Raw genomic sequence first — 19,243 nt, 5'->3', positions numbered from 1 at the left:
ACCTAAATAAGTGAAAATAGTCACAGTTAAAAAGTAATCTACGCTCACCACCTCAAAAAATAAATTAATATTCTTAAAGGCTTACTTTATTAAAATCTACAAAATTAAGCATGTAATCAAAAATATGATGCAAGTGCAAAACTAAGGTACAAATCTTGTTTTCACAAAGAGAAATACAGAAAGAAGTATTCAATTCAGTGGCAGATTTATTAGGGGGGCGGTGGGGCTGACCGTAATTTTGTAAAACCAATAATATAGAATTGAAGGAATTACTAGCTATCGCTACTAATTTCAATCAAGTAAATTCCAAAAATTTGTTTTAAAGTTTAGACAGTTAGTGTAGTCGAGGATGGACAGCGTTACCCACTTTTTAATTTGAACCCAAGCTCACCCCCCCCCCTTTTTTTAACTTTAATAATGTTTATATTTCTATATGTGTCTTTCAACCTTTTTCTTCCATGAACTACACTATACTGGTATGATAATACATTTTGCAACGACTTAGAACAGTGGTTTCCAATCCTGGGGGGATAGCCCCGAAGGGGAGATTTAACACTTCAAGAGGGCGATAAGTTCGTGAGGGGCGATAGGGTGCAAGTAGTATTACAGGATCGGGGGGGGGGGCAATTGATTCCCCCCCCCCTACATGACAAGTTTGAGGGGAGAAATATAACTTTTACGGTTTTCAACTGCCATCCCCTTGAGTAGACTGTAAATCTGCCAGACTCAATTTTACCAATACAACTGCAATTACACTAAATAAATATTAATAAAATTATTCTCAAGCTTCAAGTTTTTTGTTAACTTGCATGATTTTAAATACTCTTACAATTAATAGAATAAATTCATAACAGAACAGATGACGACTTAATTCTTTATTTATTTTATTGTTTTTTTTCCCTTGCATAGTGAAGAATATACTGAAATGAGTTTCAATTTTTAAAAATACAGTTAAGTCTCAGTAACTAGACACAACAATGGAAGGTAAGTACTGGAGCACATATCGAGCAGAATTTCAGCTAATAAATATTCATAGGTGGGGAGGGGAGAGAGTATGGGGTAAATGGAAACTGCTCATTTATTCCCCATGAGGTTGATGTAGGTAGATGATTGCACCATACACATTAAGTTTAGAAACTTAAGAATGCTCTACACCAACAATACTCAATCTGAGGCCTGTAGGTCGCATACAACCCACTGATTCCTCCAAATTTAATATAAAATCATACAAAAATCAAATTAAGCGCTGAACTTTATGTTAACACACACATCGCACACACACAAATGTAATTTGCATCAAATCTTTTTACAAAAATAGGAAGAAAGAAAAATTATGTTGCTTCCATTTATTTCAGAGTTTGTTTTTTTTTTTTTTTTTTTTTGAGCAAAATGCAATCTAAATTGTACATTAAAAACAGCTGAGAAGATTAAATTCATACATAGATGTTTTAAGTAACCTTCCACATGACAAGTAAAATTTTTTCAAACCACTTATTTTGCATCTGTGTGTCGGGGAGGGACATGGTCAAGGCAAAGGTGGTTCCAGGACATGTAATCAAGTGGGAAAATAGCCTTTAAAAGTTGTGTTTATTATGTTGTTTGCAAAAATTAATCAACAATGTATTTAAAAAATGCATATCAAATAATTATTTTAATATATTAGTTCATTAATATTTGATAACTAATTTATATTTCATCGGAATTATTTATTAGGAGCTCAAAAAATAAAGAGGACTTGTACGCTTTTACGGTCTATAACACTTGATACAGTGTTTATTACATGTTTGCAATTACAAATGCATGCATCAGGGGCTTTTAGAATAACTTTCACCTAAATAAGTGAAAATAGTCACAGTTAAAAAGTAATCTACGCTCACCACCTCAAAAAATAAATTAATATTCTTAAAGGCTTACTTTATTAAAATCTACAAAATTAAGCATGTAATCAAAAATATGATGCAAGTGCAAAACTAAGGTACAAATCTTGTTTTCACAAAGAGAAATACAGAAAGAAGTATTCAATTCAGTGGCAGATTTATTAGGGGGGCGGTGGGGCTGACCGTAATTTTGTAAAACCAATAATATAGAATTGAAGGAATTACTAGCTATCGCTACTAATTTCAATCAAGTAAATTCCAAAAATTTGTTTTAAAGTTTAGACAGTTAGTGTAGTCGAGGATGGACAGCGTTACCCACTTTTTAATTTGAACCCAAGCTCACCCCCCCCCCTTTTTTTAACTTTAATAATGTTTATATTTCTATATGTGTCTTTCAACCTTTTTCTTCCATGAACTACACTATACTGGTATGATAATACATTTTGCAACGACTTAGAACAGTGGTTTCCAATCCTGGGGGGATAGCCCCGAAGGGGAGATTTAACACTTCAAGAGGGCGATACGTTCGTGAGGGGCGATAGGGTGCAAGTAGTATTACAGGATCGGGGGGGGGGGCAATTGATTCCCCCCCCCTACATGACAAGTTTGAGGGGAGAAATATAACTTTTACGGTTTTCAACTGCCATCCCCTTGAGTAGACTGTAAATCTGCCAGACTCAATTTTACCAATACAACTGCAATTACACTAAATAAATATTAATAAAATTATTCTCAAGCTTCAAGTTTTTTGTTAACTTGCATGTACTCATTTTAAAGTGATAAAATTAGCATATTTTTTTGTTACAGGCTATAATTTAAACCAATACTTGACAGTTTTCTAATTTTTTCCGTAAAAAGTTACTTGAGGGAACATTATTACTAAATTTAAGAAACTGCTGGAAGTACCAAAGATGATCAATCAAGCCTTAAAAATATATCTTTTCATGATGCAGCTACTGCTGAACGACTTTTAATTTCAATTCACGTCACGCAAACTTTGTTTCAGTTATTTTTACCCAGCAATCAATTTTCACCTTACTAAAATTAAGTTGAATAGAGAATTTCCCATCTAATTTCTCATTCACCCAGTGCAGCAATTGTTTTGTTTACCAATATGCACTCTCTCTCTCTCTCTCACACAAAATTTGAAACCACTCCTTAAATATAAATTATAAACACTGAATATTAACAATTTGATTCCGATAATAATTTCAAGAGATGTAAATTGAATATTTTTTTTTATTTTCATAGGAAAAGAAAAAGTTAACAGATTTGCTGTTTATTTTCAAATGACTTATGCAGTTTTACACATAAACAAAACCTCAATGCAAAAATTTGAAAGTGCTTGCCACTTCCTTACATAAACAAAATATAAACCAGAATGTTTGACTTAAGAAGATTTAGCACATTTAAGAGTGCTTACTGAGCACTCAAGCAATTGCACACTAAATACAGAAAGAAAAGAAAAAAGTTTTCAGATCAAGGTTTCAAATAATGTAAATGATTCAAGATATCATGTCAGTGTGTGTTTGATTAAATGTAGATTTCCCATAATTAGATTTTCACAAGACGTGAAGTCAACCAACAAGACGAAAGAATGTGGGCATCAAAATTTTGAACTGCATTAAAAATCAAAATATTTTTTCCATAATGTGAAAACTACAATTGGTTTAGGAAGAAGGGGGAAAATCCTATAATACATATTTAAAAATGACTAATTCCTTTAAAATGGATAAATTTTCTTTCTTATCAAGAATTTCTGTGTTTTGATCTAGATCTTCCAGCATAAAAGTAAAATTTAATATAATTCTCAAAAAAATAAATAAATAAATAAAATAAGAAAAAAGAAAGGATTTGAAGTAAAACATTGATAAAAATAACTTGCATTATTTGACTTAAGATGCTTAACCCCTTCTGCACTAGTGAAGTGCCTGTCATTTGTCTGTCAAAAATATCTCAAATATACATCCTAGACAATATACATGACATGGTAAGTTCCTATATGGAAGATATGAGTGTTTGGTTTACAGTAGATTAATTGCTCTCTGGTACTGCATGGTGCAAAATCGCATTTTATTTTTTGACTGCAGTTTTTGAAAAATGGATTCAATCTAAAAACTAGCCCAACTTTCATGAGAATTATGCTTGTTTTTCAAATGATTTACAATATTATTAGTAATAACGTTGTAATTATTTTATTTCATTAATGTCTTATAATCAACTATCACTCATTTTTCATGTATTACCTTAAAAGAAATTAAATATAGATAACTCCAATTTTAGTATTTCCAACTTTGCACACATGGTATTAGGGAAGCATTCTACTGCACTCAACTAGCAATGAATTGGGTTAATAGCATTTGTTGCAGAACAAATGGCAGCAATTTTTTCACTAAAACGTACTTAATTTGAAATTTGAAATTAGAGTATGCCTGAGTTTAAGGTTTTATTACTATATTTATAGTCAAAACTACTTTTATGAAAATAACTTATGATTTCTAAAATTTGAAAAAAGAACGAACACATCAGCGATGTTTACAATTACACATTGATTTATGCTTTTGCGTACTAGCCTATTCAATTCAGTCTCAGAGGAAATTATTCATGAAGTGCCACAGAAGAGGTAAATCTAATATAAATGACTATAGGGAATAATATAGATTCTCTTCAGATTTTCAGTGGAAAGAATTGGTTACCATTTTTTCTCTTTATGGAATATGTTTACAAAACTTTACATCTTCATGGCTTAATATCAAATTTATTATAAAAATAACTCCAAATTGCAAGCATTTTTTTCCCCTTTAAATTTAACAATTAACTGTCATGCAATTCTTAACTTACATTAGAAGATAAAGGACATTCTTAGGAAATGGCACAGTTATAAACTAAAGCACTTGGAGTAGTTCAAAAGTATCCAATTAAAATTGTGCAGCTTACAATCTTGTCAATGCTGTAGAAAAACTTCGATTTGAAGCATCAGAATTACAGTGTACTAAACAGGTCCTTCGATGCTGCTAACTTTCATTGTGAAGTAATAAATTGCACGAATAAAAAACAAAATTGACAGAAGAAAAGCACCTGAAAAGAAATGGCAATATTATTTTTAAATACCAAAACGGAAAACACATCCACAAGCAACCACAAGCAAACTTAAAATTTGGAGCCATAAGTTGAAAATTTAAACAAGTAAAATCATTTAAAAAAATACTTGTAAAATCTTATTTTAAGATTAAAGAAAGAACAAAATGAACCCCAAGGTGCACCATACAGAATTTTTGAGTTTTCTGAGATAAGACAAAGTCTATGTCTTCATTTTTGATATTGTTAGAATACAAACTAAAATGCTTTAAACTTATGAAGAAATACTAATTTTAGGTCTCTCTGACTGCATCTTGCTAAAACTGTTTCAAAAACCATATTTTTTTTAAAATGCACATTACAAACCTGCATGTAAATAAAAGTTCACATATGGCTTTTTAATTTCTTTTCAACCATAGATTCTTTTTTTGTTTTTTCCTTTTTACTTTCAAAAATTTACACAACGTTGGTCAATAAAACAATTTACCAATTCAAACACTAGAAAAAAAATCAGGGGTGTCCTGTCTTTTAAAAAAAGAGAAAAAATGAGTGGAGATTGGGAAAAGTGCAAATTTTGTTGTTGAATATGTTAAGATAAGCAGTCAGAGGATCAATACCGTAAAAGAATTTAATTATTAAATCATTCCAGATTCTAACAATAATTTAATGGTTAGAGTTGAATTTCTGATGAAAAAATGAAACAGTATTAAAATCTGCAAATTACACACTAAGCACAGGGGTCTGTCCAGGATTTTTTACAGGGTCCGTTTTTTATGAAAAGTAAAATAATTTTGTGAAAAATGAATTAATTTTGTGAAAAATCAAATAATTTTGCAAAAAAAAAAATGTTAAATCGAAATTTTAGAATTTAGAGCGGGCACAAACTGCATAATTTAAACTTAAAGTAGAGTATTTTCCTCTTCTATGTTGAGAATATCATTCTGGGGTGTTTTTCTAGTATTTGGCGGGGGGGGGGGCATTGCTCCCTTAAGTAGCAATATTTATCTACCATTCTACATTATGTTAAATTATACTAATAATATTTCTGTACAGCATTTAAAATAATTGTAACAAAATAAATAAATAAATAAAATTCAGACGAGGGGTTTAAGCATTTAACTTTTTGACCAAAGACACTCTTAAAAAGCACAGAATTTTGTTTAAAACTTATAAATTCCGTGATTTTAACAAAAATAAAAGGAGATTTTATTTGTTTACTTTTTAACAAAGCATATTAAACATCAAAAATTCAAAAAATCGGATTCCCACAGCGGATGCAAAAGATCGCAATTCTCAAAGTGAAGGCATTAAAGGTATAAAAACGGCTTGTAAAAGAAATATTTTTGATAAAATTATTTTTAAATTGCATTTTAGAGTCCTACGATAAACATATCATTAATATCTGTGGACACAGTTGAAGCAAAAATAAAATTAAACCATCAATTCAGCATTTTAATTTTTGACTCATAAAGAAAATGGAATTTTGCTTTAAAAACTTGAAATGCGTGTTCTAACAAAAGTAGAGACTTTTCATTTATTTGCATCCTAATAAAGCGAAGTTAGCTTGAAAAAAGAACAAAATATGATTCTTATATCGGATGTTAAAAGATTGTATTTTTCAAAATGTAGACATTTCAAGAAAAAAAAAAGGCAAGTAAAACAGTTTATTAAAAGGCAAGTTAATCATCCTTGTTAGCATCGAAAAAACAAACCTATATAATTTTCTCCCAAAATAACAGTTAAACATCGCATAGCAACATAAAAACGCAAATATTGACAAGCTGGTAAAATGATGAGAATATTTTCTATTCAAGTCATTATAAAGGTTTAACGCCAGACGGTAAATGGCAATAATTTTGAAGTTGGTAACCCTATCTGAAGCGATCATATTTTTCCCCAACCCTTGCTATCCCTTTGCAGTTCTAAGTTCATTTCACAGATATATATTATTATAATTATTGTTCATTAAATCATGAGCGGGGGGGGGGGAGTGCTTACCAACGCATTTTCAGAAAAGTTTACAACAAAGCTGCTAATTAGCTGTGATAAAGCAAACAAAATTATTTAAGACTAAACTTATTTTCAGCTGTTAATTTCTTTCCAAGAAACAAACAACAAGCATTATATTTATTTGGCAGTAGCAATTATTTATCGCTTGAAGGAGCATCAGAGCATCACAAGAGTGACAATTTTTTTTTTCTTTTTGCAAAATTAGCAGATTTTGTGTAAGCTGATCCTTTTTAATTTGACTTCAAAAAAGGTTCCAAAAATTATCATTTTTATCCACGGAAATATGCGTTATTTTGCTTTCAGATTTGCTCTTTCAATAAACTACTCGTGAAAGATTCGTTCTTGTTTATCAGAATTTTGTGAAGGGTCCGTTTTGGTTGATCGGGATTTTGTGAAAGGTCCGTTTTGGTTGATCGGATTTTTGTGAAGGGTCCGTTAACGGACCCAAATATCCTCTGGCCAGACCCCTGAAGCAGGCATTCTTCCCTATTGACTGAATAAAAAAATTACTTTTTGAAAACAAGCTGTCCTTTACTTACCAGTATATACAACTATTATTCCTCCATTTTGTTTTACTGTGAATATTGTTCCTAACTAAAAACAGGAAAAAAAGTTGAAATTAGAATTCATGGATACACTCATTGTTCATTATTAAAGAATGCTAAAATAAACTTGAAAAAAAACTTCTCAAATGTTTATGTTTTGAAAATCATAAGACATATTGAGAAACATATACAAACAGAAGGAATGAATCCAGAAGGTCATAAGCATAGATCTTTAAAAGGGATAGATAGGCCCTTCTCCTACAGCGCAGCGCATTTCGCCCGGAGAAAGTGGGGTCATCATGATTCTTCCGAGAATCACGTGATCAAGGGACATTGTGTCTCCCTCTTCTCGGGCAGCAGTGATATAACGACATAACAATGCGAAGCGTCGTTAAAAGTCCAGGATTGTCTGAAGATTTTCATTATACTTATGTGAGAAATCTCTATATGTGTGAATCTGAGATTTTCTAGCGAAAGAGGATTTGATGAATTTTATTAAAAAATAAAGACATAGTGAGTAACAGAAATCTTTCTTTCTGCGAAAGGCAAAAAAAAAGTCCCCATGCAGAGTTGAAATTAAGAATATTTTAAGCAATTTACTGTAGATGGCGAGCATTATATTAAATCACTAAAAACAAGCGATGGAAAATTAGTTATAGTATGCCCGCGAAAAATTGAAATTTTAGGTTTTTCTAATTTTTATGAAAAGTGTGCTGGGAACATATGAAAAGTATATAGGTGCGTAATGACTTATAAGCTTACTCAGGATCACCTTGAAACTTTTTTCAGTGCAATCAGGTTATGAGGGGGGATTCAACAATAATCGTCTGACAATTTCGAAGTGCGAAAAAAAGATTATTCATTCATACGGAAATTTAAAGAGTCCAGTTCTTCAAATTGCCTGATTTTGAACACCTTCAAATGCTAAGATTAAATTTGAAGCGTAACAAAAATTCTTTGAAAGAAAGCCTAAGAGTTCTACCGATTCCTTTGACGACGATTTGGAAAATTCAGAAATCATCTCAATTAACATGACGTAGTTAATTAATGATGTTTCTGACTATGCTGGATTTTTTGTCCGGCAAGTGCACTCTGTTGTGAACTGCGACGACTGCAACACAGTCTTAACTACAACAAATCAAAAAATAGACCTAATAAAATTTAAGAATTTTAAGACACATTCATGTATTGCAAGATTGCAGCCATTGAAATATGTACATTTGTGAAGAACAACTGAGCAAAAATGTGAAAAAGTTTTGGGAGTAAAACATAAAAATATAATGTTACTCATGAGACCACAAAAGTTATGAGAAAAATTTCGAATTCCGTTTTTCTAAGTTTAAATAAGCATATGTTGGAAACAGAAGCAGCAGATTTTCTTGTTAAAAAGTTTATAAAATTAATCGTTACTAAATATTTAAGCGTTAGAATGTATCGCGCAGTCAATTCAAACAATGAAAATAATTCACAAAGACCAATAAGTAGGAAAGTATCAAAATTAATATTGTTAAGGGACAATAATCACTAGTTTTCTTCACCCTCAAGTTTAAATTGTCAAAATTATCATATTCTGTGGACGAAAAAAAAAAGAGAAAAGAAAAATATGGGAGGGGGCGGAAGTCAAATGACCATTCATGTAGTTTATAATTGCAAATGAATTTATTTTCTGAGTACTTAAAAAAAACAGAAAACACTGAAGTTGCTTAAAAATTAGGAACAAACCAAAGTTATTGGTGTGGCTAATATAGTGTTGGTGCGAAACGCATGCGAATGTTAGAATATTATTTAATTGAGTTGATATTCGATACTATTTACATTTGTATTTCTAATTGGTTTATGGTTTTAGATAGGGTTTTATGTTAAATTGTTGCACTGGCTTCAAAAGTTATGGGAAAAAGCACGCATTGAAACTATTTATCTGTATTTGAAAAATTTGATTGAAATAAAAGAAAATTTATAAGATTAATTTTTGTTTAAGATTTTTGAAGACGTCTATTTCTACTCAGTATTTAAAGCAATTGAAAACCGGTTTAAATAGCTTGTGCGCCTGCTTCAAAAGTTATGATTGGAAAAATATCTAATGAACCATTCCATGAAAAACTGTCATTTTGTCCTGCATTTCATTAAAAAGTAATAACTTAAAAAGGTAACAAAGAACATTTTTTGCAAAAGTACAACAAATACATTTGCGATATCTTAATGAAAAAAGTGTTACCTTTTTTAATTATTACTTTTAGTGAAAAATATGAGGTGTTACGTGAGGGACAGAGTGTTCCCTTTTTCTTTAATATTGGGTAAAATGCTTTAATTTAACCCATACTTAAAGGGGGGTTTAACCCTTAAAGCATTCAACCCATGGGTTAAATGCTTTAATTTCCCTTAATTGTGCAAATGATCGCGGAGCAAAGTAATTCTCTTCGATAAGGAAAACAGTTTCTTGTGAGGGGTGTCCCTTGATCACGTGATGTCCAACGGGGGATGTTGACGCGCGCTCTGAGGAGAAAAGTGGGGAGAAGGCACATCTATTCTATTTTAAGATTTATGGTCATAAGGTCAAGACCACCTTTCATGTTACCAAAGGCAGCCTTAAACTAGGTTTTGAGGACTTAATTTGGAGAAATTCCCGGAGGACACTCCTAAGCCCCCCCCCCCTTATTATTTAATATTACACTTAGAGGAGGCTAAGGGGTACAACAGCAATGGTGCCCGGATGGAAAAGGGATCCGGTATGATAAAAGTGAATTAAGAAACTTTTTTCATGTACAGTACCGCTCAATAATTTCAATGCACCAATGAAAAAAATGGAAAAGCGTGCAAAAAATGTTTTAGATGTGTTAAGTTTTACGCAATGAGCATTTTATTTCAACAAAACACAGTTCTGGGATAAATCTTAATCACATTCTGTAGGGATAAAGAAATTATTTCCTTTTAATTATTTAGAAAAATGGAAAAAGGGTAAAAAGGGCAATATTTAAGAGAAGACGGAATAAAACAACATAAATACACAAATATTTGGGTTTGACAGGACACTCAATAACATAGATATATTTTCAATGCCATCACTGTTTGACAAAACTTTGCTCACAAAAGCAAGACTACCCCATTGCATTAATATTGCATTTAAATTTACCAGTGTTGTATTTTAAACATCTATATTTCTTTATTTTTAAAGAATTATTAATTGCACTAAAATTATCAATACTCTTAATACAATCATAATAATAAATAAATATGCTGGATAAAAATTATTTTATATGAATTATGACATTGATTTTGTAACACAAATAATTGGATTGGAACTACAGGATAACTTTTACAAAGTTGTACTGTAAAAATTGACGAGGGTTGCAAAACTATTTATGAGAAAGGGGAACCCTGATACCAAAACTGTGGAGCCACTGTGTTATACCGTTAAAAAAGTGTCCTTTTTGCTGCTAAGAAATAAGCTTATGAAGAAAAATACATCTCAGGCAAGTCAAAAAGTTCATTATTGACAAAACTTTTCAGTTTTGAAGGCTCCCATCTGACTGAAGGCTCTATGCATGTCCATATGGCATTCAGACACTAATTATATGTATTCTTGTTTGTTACCATATAGATATTTCAAATGATTTTTTTTTTTTAATGCAGTTATAAAAAAACATTCAGAATTCAGTTTATACTAAAATAGAGTAGCTTTGTTTTTTGCTTCTTTTTACAAAGAAAAGGAAGTATTGTATTTGCGAAACAAAATTGCACTCAAAAATCGATCTTAATTTCCATTTTACTCACCCCCCGAATAAATATTGAGTTTTTTTTCAACTCGACCACATGTGGATAAGTGCCTAAGAATATATAGACACGCGAAATATCCATTTTGACAATTCCCGAGTTAATTACTAGGAGTTTTTTCATGATGTCTGTATGCACGTATGTATGTTGCATAACTCATGAACGGTATGTCCTAGAAAATTGAAATTTGGTACGTAGACTCCTAGTGGGGTCTAGTTGCGCACCTCCCCTTTTGGTTGCATTCAGGTGTTTCTAAAAGGGTCTTTTGCCCTTTTTTGGTGGGAAATCATTGTTAATTTTGATGTAAACTCAAGTGGTGTTATAATTTGGCTAACACTTGGCAATATATCACCAGTCTTTTGGTCGCCAAATTTTGTTGCCAACTTAGCGAAAAATTTAGCGATTTTTTTTTTAAATCTGTTTTCAATTTGGCCATTGTTGGTGATATTTAGAGAGTAAACTATTGAATCACACTACAATTGCTAATAATAGGAAAATTACATTAAATTGTCATACATTTACATAACATAACAACATACAATTACATAAAGGAAGTCATGTGATGCACAACATCAGCTCGTTTAATACAAGATTGCAATGAAATCAAATAGTTAAAATGCCCCCCCCCCCAATGGTTTTTGTTGATTGTCCTTCAACCCAAGATGTCTGCAGATTTTTGTACACACAAACTGAGAGCTTATTTTTAACGTTTTTTCATATTTTTAATTTTTGGTACAAAGCTATTTTCTTTTTCTTTTTTCAAAGGAATATTCAAACTTGTCTTGGTACAGGAGGGGAGAAGACAATTTACAAGCAAATTTTCACCAAATCCTTTTGCAATTGGTGATGCAGCATATACTCCTTGTTTACTTTAGCAGGCAATGTGTTCATAATTTTTCCTGTTTTATTTTATTCAAAGCACAATGAATATTCACTTCAAATTCTTCTTTGTGTAAAAACAACTCAACCCATCACCAAAGCTAGGCGCACACAAGCACGCCATACATGCATACATTTGCAGTAGATATGTGCATCGTCCGATAACAGTAAATCAATATCAATATAAAACAATGAAAGGGTGCGTAAATTAATGAAGTTCCGTTTTTGCATTTATGGATACCTGATCGAAAGCAAAAAGCCTCTTTTTATAAAAAATTTTGCCAACTCACTGTATATTGATCTTTCTAACAGCAGATAGTTTTGAGTTGTGTGCACAGATACTTGATATTTTTATTCTAGTATGCACATCACACACTTAAAATCCCTTGACTACAGTTAAGAGAAATAAAATAATTGATACAAACAAAGAAATAAATGAAACATTTAATATCAAAATACTTGGAAATAGTTTTTGTATGAATGGTTCAAATTAAATGCATAATAACGAATCTTTTGCACATTTAAATGTCGTCCAACTAGTTCATTGGCAAATTGTAAAATTAGACCCTCAGTGCTTGAACAGTGTATAACATATAACTAAATATTCTAAAACTCTCAATCTTCATTATGGTTTTCAGTAACTTTATCACAGTAACATCAAAACTAAGTCTTGAAGTACGGAAATTGTAGATAAATCCCCAAGTTTTTATCAAGTTGTCACACCTCATCTTCATTTCAAGAGATTGCCTATTTTTAATTGCAAACTTCTTTAAACTGTCTTTATGAAGAAATTCTTATAGTCTATCTGTTAAATAACTGGGCCTGTGTAATGTCTATTTCAGTGAATGACGGTTCATCAAGTGCTTGCCAATAGTAGACCTAAAAAGGCAATTATTTTCACAATTTGACAAAAATAAGAAAATAAATATATGTGCAATAAAAATAATGAGGATGACATTTTTTAAAAGTTCATTGAGTGATTAAATCTAGCATCCATTTGGGTGAAATTGCTGCCACTCTTTTTGATACCACCACCATGGTAAATAAAGCCCAAACACAGCATTTTAAAATTCTAAATGGTTTCATACAACAGCACAAATTTTTATTTGAAAATTTTCCACATGAACTCTAAAAGAAAAACACTAATCTCAAAATTATAATCAAGCGCTAGGTTACCAATGCCATCAAATTTAAATTTTGTTTGAAAATCTTTTTTTCACTACCTAACGGAAAAAAAGTGAAGAAACCTAAAAAAATATTATGATGCATTTGGCACAAAGAGATTATTTTTTTTTTAGGTTAACATTTAAGTATATTTTTGCTTCATATAAAGACTATGCATGAAAAATAATTACAATTCTACAAATAAGTAGGATTAATAAAAACTTACAACAAATATATAATTACAGATGTTTAAAAAATCAACAATTCAAAATAACTCCAATTATTTTCAGACATGCTTATGTGAAACATCATTTCTTCACTTATTTTATACAACAGCCTCTTCCTTTTTATGCAGCATGTCAGTTGAAGTTCACAATTAAAAGCCCGGGGTTAGAAATTACAATTTTATTCAAGGAAGCACAATGACACATGGGTATGTTTTCTAGGCACAAAAATGGAAAGATAAGTGTTATATTTTGCAAATCAAATTACATGAAATTATAAATAAAATCCACTAAATAGAAACAAAACTGTTTGGGAACAGATTTTGAAATTTTAAAATTTTGAATTCATTTCTATTCTTTGCCATTAATTAAGTATCACAATAGCAATGAGTGGGGGAAGAAACTGCTTTCGGGTACAAATTTGATCCCCACAGGGTTCATACTCTATTTGGATGAAAAATTCCATGACTTTTCCAAGACTTTTTCATGATTTCATTGAAAACTTTCATAACCTCATTACATGAAGAGAATAGCACTATTTAATCTCAAACTTAGTAATATTTTGAAATGAGCATTAGCAAAACGTCTAGTATATGAATGCCACAGCCTCATTGAAGCACTTACTTGTAATGGAAAAAATATAAGTGCACACTTAAAAAACTAAACTATTCTTATTTGTCTTTATCGTATAAATTTTTGTAAAGTAAAAATGCAGTGAAACAAATATGATGCTGCTTAAATGTCTGATATTTTTTTTTAAATGTGCAGAATGATATTGAATGGGACAAAGGTCATCACTAAGTTTCAATAAATTTGCTTCAAAAGTTACCTTTTAGTGTCAACAGTGCATTTAATCATCCACGTAACTTGATAGTATTTTGGTTCTTTAAAGTAAAGCCACATAGTTTAGTTCTTTTTATGTTTTTAAACCAGATCTTTTTTGAAAAAAACATTCACTAATGAATCAATCTTCTGATTCAAAAGTATATTTGTTTTGTTTACAAATTTGCATATTTTCAAATGCATATAAATTAATAGGCTCAGAAATTCCAGAACATGTTTAATTCTTGACATTGAACGTAGTAGTGGGTCGCATGGATTAGTTTTGCATGCCGTATGTTGGAATTGGGAACTACTGTTTTAGAACATTAGAATTCCTCTATTTCTGTATTCTATCGCCTGACTTAAGATCTTTATTTTCTAAAACATTCAACAAATTAAGATAAACTCTGATAAATTTAATAATAAAGTCCTTACGAGTGATGGAATCAAACTTGCATGCAATTGAATTGCTTTTTTTTTGAGTGGGCGTGGCAAAACTAAGAACATGAAATTTTGCTACTACAGAATATGAAACATAAGAAGTGTTGAAAATAACAGAAAATTCAAAATAAGTCCAGGCAATAAAATCACATCTCAAAAAATGGCAAGCAGCTGCGACAGAAGTGGATGCAATGAGATTTCAAAATTCAGATTTGATTTTTGGAACGTTAAATTTTCCACTTTCAATAGCTTTTATGTACTATACTGTTAAATCACTCAAGATTTCTAATGCTCTTTTAGCTACTGTTCCTTTCTCTTTGTCCAAGACATTTTTCCATGACTTGAAATAAATTTTCATGACTTTCATTGAAAATTTCAATTTTCCATGACTTTTCCAGGTCTGAAATTCTGTTATTTTTTTTCCATGACTTTCCAGGATTTCCATGACCCGTACAAACCCTGTCCCCAGGTTTAGAAATGAGGTAGTTAAATTAAAGTATTTAACCAAAAAATAATTTAAAATACAATATGAATGTTTATTTTGAACACTGCAAAAGCAGTAGGCATAGCATAATCTATTGTTTTAAAAGTCTAAAACTATACAAAAAATTCAAAACCAAAAATTATGAAACTAAAAAAAATTGTTAATCTAACTGATGAAAAAAATAAAAAATATTTTTAGACAGTTACTGGATAAAAGTTTTCACCAATTATTGTCAAGAACTTTGTCAGAAAGGTATTTTTGACACAACACTTAAAAGTTGGGCATGCCAAGTGTCAAGAACCTGCCAATTGATATTTACTAGCTGTCAAAAACTTTGACAACCTTGTGTATAACCAAAATATCTGTTTACCGTCTTTATGAATTAGTGCTTTCTTGGGTAAATGATATACTGTTTTGCTACTTCAAAGTAAATTTAGCATGTATTTACCACGACATACACACATAACATTCAAAATTAGTTTTTACCGCTGTGATTTAATCTGATCGTTGTCAAAACAATGTGAGGGAGGCCTAGCTGAAATGCCTGCCCCAGGCCCAATACTGTCATGATCGGACTCTAGTTAGAGTTTTGAGATTTTTTTTTTTTTTGTTGAAAGATTTTTTACAGAAATTTATATATACATATAGATATCAGTGTACAATTAAGTGCTGGTAGTAAATCAATTTTTCTAATCTATCTCAAAAATACATTTCATAATCAATGCAGAAAATACATAGGTTAAAATTAGATTATGAGTAAACCATTAACGAACAAAATCAGTTTTCTGACAAAAGGGAAACAAATGTGAATGATACTGCATTGATCTTCAAAAGCTAAGACAAAAAAAAAAAAACTTTAATATTAAATTGCATACCGTTACTCCTAAGCCTATTGCTAACATAATAATGGCTATAATAGAGAATATAATTCCTCTACTTCTGGAGAACTGCCTGCCGACAGATGATCTGAAAATGAAAAAAAAAAATGTTAACAGCATGTATTTAAAATATTAAACTTGGACTGACATCAGATAACTAGAGTATGACAGGATTCATACACAACTTTTAAAGGCAAAATTCATCACTTTTTAAAGAATCTTTAAATACTTTTATAAAATTACAAAACAAATAAGAACTTAAACACAAAAATACAAATGATATATGCTTGGAAATTTAATTAAAATTTTATAATTTTGTTAAAAAAAAGGGAAATATAAGTAGCACTAAGCACCAATGTAGCACTTTTACCAAAACATCTGCAAGTAATCCAACAAAAGCATAAACCAATTTAGTCTCATAGTTAATCACAAATCATCTTCAATATTGCACTACTATTAAAACTTTCATCACAACAAGTTTCACAAACACTTGCTACTGAGCATCCTGACAGTTGTAGATCTGCGCTCAGAATAATAACAACAATATATAGACAACTTTCTGCTATTTTCTGGAGAAAGACCCATACCCCATTAAGTATTTTTTTAATGCTCTAATGAGCATTAAAAAAATATTTCGAAATATGAAAGCAAGAAAGAAAAATAATAAACATAAATTAAATTAAGAAAGAGGAAATTTTAAAATCACCAACAAAATTTGAAAGTTTTTCAAATTAAATTTCATTGTCAACAAAAATGCACTCAAAACTCAGATTCCCGATTTGGCACTACTTCTGTAGATATTTAATAATAAATCATACATTTTTATGAACATTTAAATAAAATTAATAATATCATGTACAAATATCAAAATCTAAATAGTCATCAGTTTCTAAATTTTTGCAAAAGTAGAAAGATTCTAATAACAAACTTTGAATTTATTTCATTATCAACACTTTGAGGCAGAAAAAAAACTTACACTTTGCGACAATGAGGACATCTTGCAAGAGCATTCGTTAAGGTATTGAACTACAAAATAAAACATATAACATTTATTAGACAACAATCATATTTGACTGACATCAAGTTTGAAAGAATTGATGCAGAATTTTTAAAAAAGTATTCAAGTAGTAAATGACAGTGATTTTAAATACTCTTACAATTAATAGAATAAATTCATAACAGAACAGATGACGACTTAATTCTTTATTTATTTTATTGTTTTTTTTCCCTTGCATAGTGAAGAATATACTGAAATGAGTTTCAATTTTTAAAAATACAGTTAAGTCTCAGTAACTAGACACAACAATGGAAGGTAAGTACTGGAGCACATATCGAGCAGAATTTCAGCTAATAAATATTCATAGGTGGGGAGGGGAGAGAGTATGGGGTAAATGGAAACTGCTCATTTATTCCCCATGAGGTTGATGTAGGTAGATGATTGCACCATACACATTAAGTTTAGAAACTTAAGAATGCTCTACACCAACAATACTCAATCTGAGGCCTGTAGGTCGCATACAACCCACTGATTCCTCCAAATTTAATATAAAATCATACAAAAATCAAATTAAGCGCTGAACTTTATGTTAACACACACATCGCACACACACAAATGTAATTTGCATCAAATCTTTTTACAAAAATAGGAAGAAAGAAAAATTATGTTGCTTCCATTTATTTCAGAGTTTTTTTTTTTTTTTTTTTTTGAGCAAAATGCAATCTAAATTGTACATTAAAAACAGCTGAGAAGATTAAATTCATACATAGATGTTTTAAGTAACCTTCCACATGACAAGTAAAATTTTTTCAAACCACTTATTTTGCATCTGTGTGTCGGGGAGGGACATGGTCAAGGCAAAGGTGGTTCCAGGACATGTAATCAAGTGGGAAAATAGCCTTTAAAAGTTGTGTTTATTATGTTGTTTGCAAAAATTAATCAACAATGTATTTAAAAAATGCATATCAAATAATTATTTTAATATATTAGTTCATTAATATTTGATAACTAATTTATATTTCATCGGAATTATTTATTAGGAGCTCAAAAAATAAAGAGGACTTGTACGCTTTTACGGTCTATAACACTTGATACAGTGTTTATTACATGTTTGCAATTACAAATGCATGCATCAGGGGCTTTTAGAATAACTTTCACCTAAATAAGTGAAAATAGTCACAGTTAAAAAGTAATCTACGCTCACCACCTCAAAAAATAAATTAATATTCTTAAAGGCTTACTTTATTAAAATCTACAAAATTAAGCATGTAATCAAAAATATGATAGGATTAAAAATGATAGTTTTGATCATATAAATCTGTTACGTCTTTTGTTGAAGTGTATATCAAAGAATGTTTTTAAAATGTTATCCATAACAAGTCATTAGCAATCAGTAAAGGTGTGAAAAAATGATGACTTTTTGAAATTTAAGAAAAAAAAATGTATGGTGGTGTAGAGGGAGGGGCGAAAAGAAGAAGAGGTCTGAATGAAAGAAGATTTGTATAACAAGGCCAAGTGATAGTGAAGGAGGAATCAAAGGAAGAGTTTTGATTAGATTGTCTTCGTTTCTTTATTTTTGGGAGATAGTTTAAAATTTCGGGGGAGGATTTGTCCCAACGGTCCTTGCCCTGTCTACGGCTCTGTGCTGAAGGGGAAAATGTGAGATCACTAAACTGGTGATGCCTATGCAATAGTTTGGAAACATGCGGAACTCTCAGTTCCCCGTTGCATAACTGTCTACTCAGGCAGTTACGCAACATAGAGCCTAGAATTCTGAATGTTTTCAAACAACTGTGTAGGAATACAGGGCGGTAATTTACTGAACATAAACTGTGTAGGTGTCACTATAGGTTAAAGATGGCACTGTGAAAAAAGTTGCTTACTTAAGTTGAATGATCCTATGCTTTCCTCTCTAGCAGGAATCCAAATATTTAGTAAGTGACACCATGTTGTTTTAATTTACAATGTGAGTTGTTGCAAAAAATATTTTCTTAAGGACTCCCCCCATACTCTTGATTTTCAGATTAAGTGTTTCCATTTACCTTATACGAGGCAGTGAGAAGCAAAGGGAGG

The 19,243-nt window shown here is 30.7% G+C and overlaps 1 protein-coding gene across 2 annotated transcripts in view; it reads right to left on the bottom strand.

Annotated features, from left to right (window-relative positions):
- Positions 1-643: 643 nt before the first annotated feature.
- Positions 644-19,243, bottom strand: part of LOC129221580 (type 1 phosphatidylinositol 4,5-bisphosphate 4-phosphatase-like) — a 63,904-nt gene continuing 45,304 nt past the window's right edge. The window contains exons 5-8 of one of the 2 annotated variants that reach the window (XM_054856086.1): positions 17,150-17,199; positions 16,171-16,261; positions 7,505-7,559; positions 644-4,955 (exon numbers count right to left, since the gene is read on the bottom strand). In XM_054856086.1, the coding sequence (XP_054712061.1) occupies positions 4,870-4,955; positions 7,505-7,559; positions 16,171-16,261; positions 17,150-17,199 (282 nt within the window). In that variant the 3' untranslated portion in view covers positions 644-4,869. Of the gene's footprint in view, positions 4,956-7,504; positions 7,560-11,998; positions 13,040-16,170; positions 16,262-17,149; positions 17,200-19,243 lie in introns of those variants that run through there. The other variant, XM_054856087.1, reaches the window with a different exon arrangement.

The sequence above is a fragment of the Uloborus diversus genome, chromosome 4, assembly GCF_026930045.1.
Source record: "Uloborus diversus isolate 005 chromosome 4, Udiv.v.3.1, whole genome shotgun sequence".
NCBI classification, from domain to species: Eukaryota; Metazoa; Arthropoda; class Arachnida; order Araneae; family Uloboridae; genus Uloborus; species Uloborus diversus.
The sequence above is the reverse complement of the archived record's forward strand: the minus strand, read 5'-3'. Positions and strand labels throughout refer to the sequence as shown.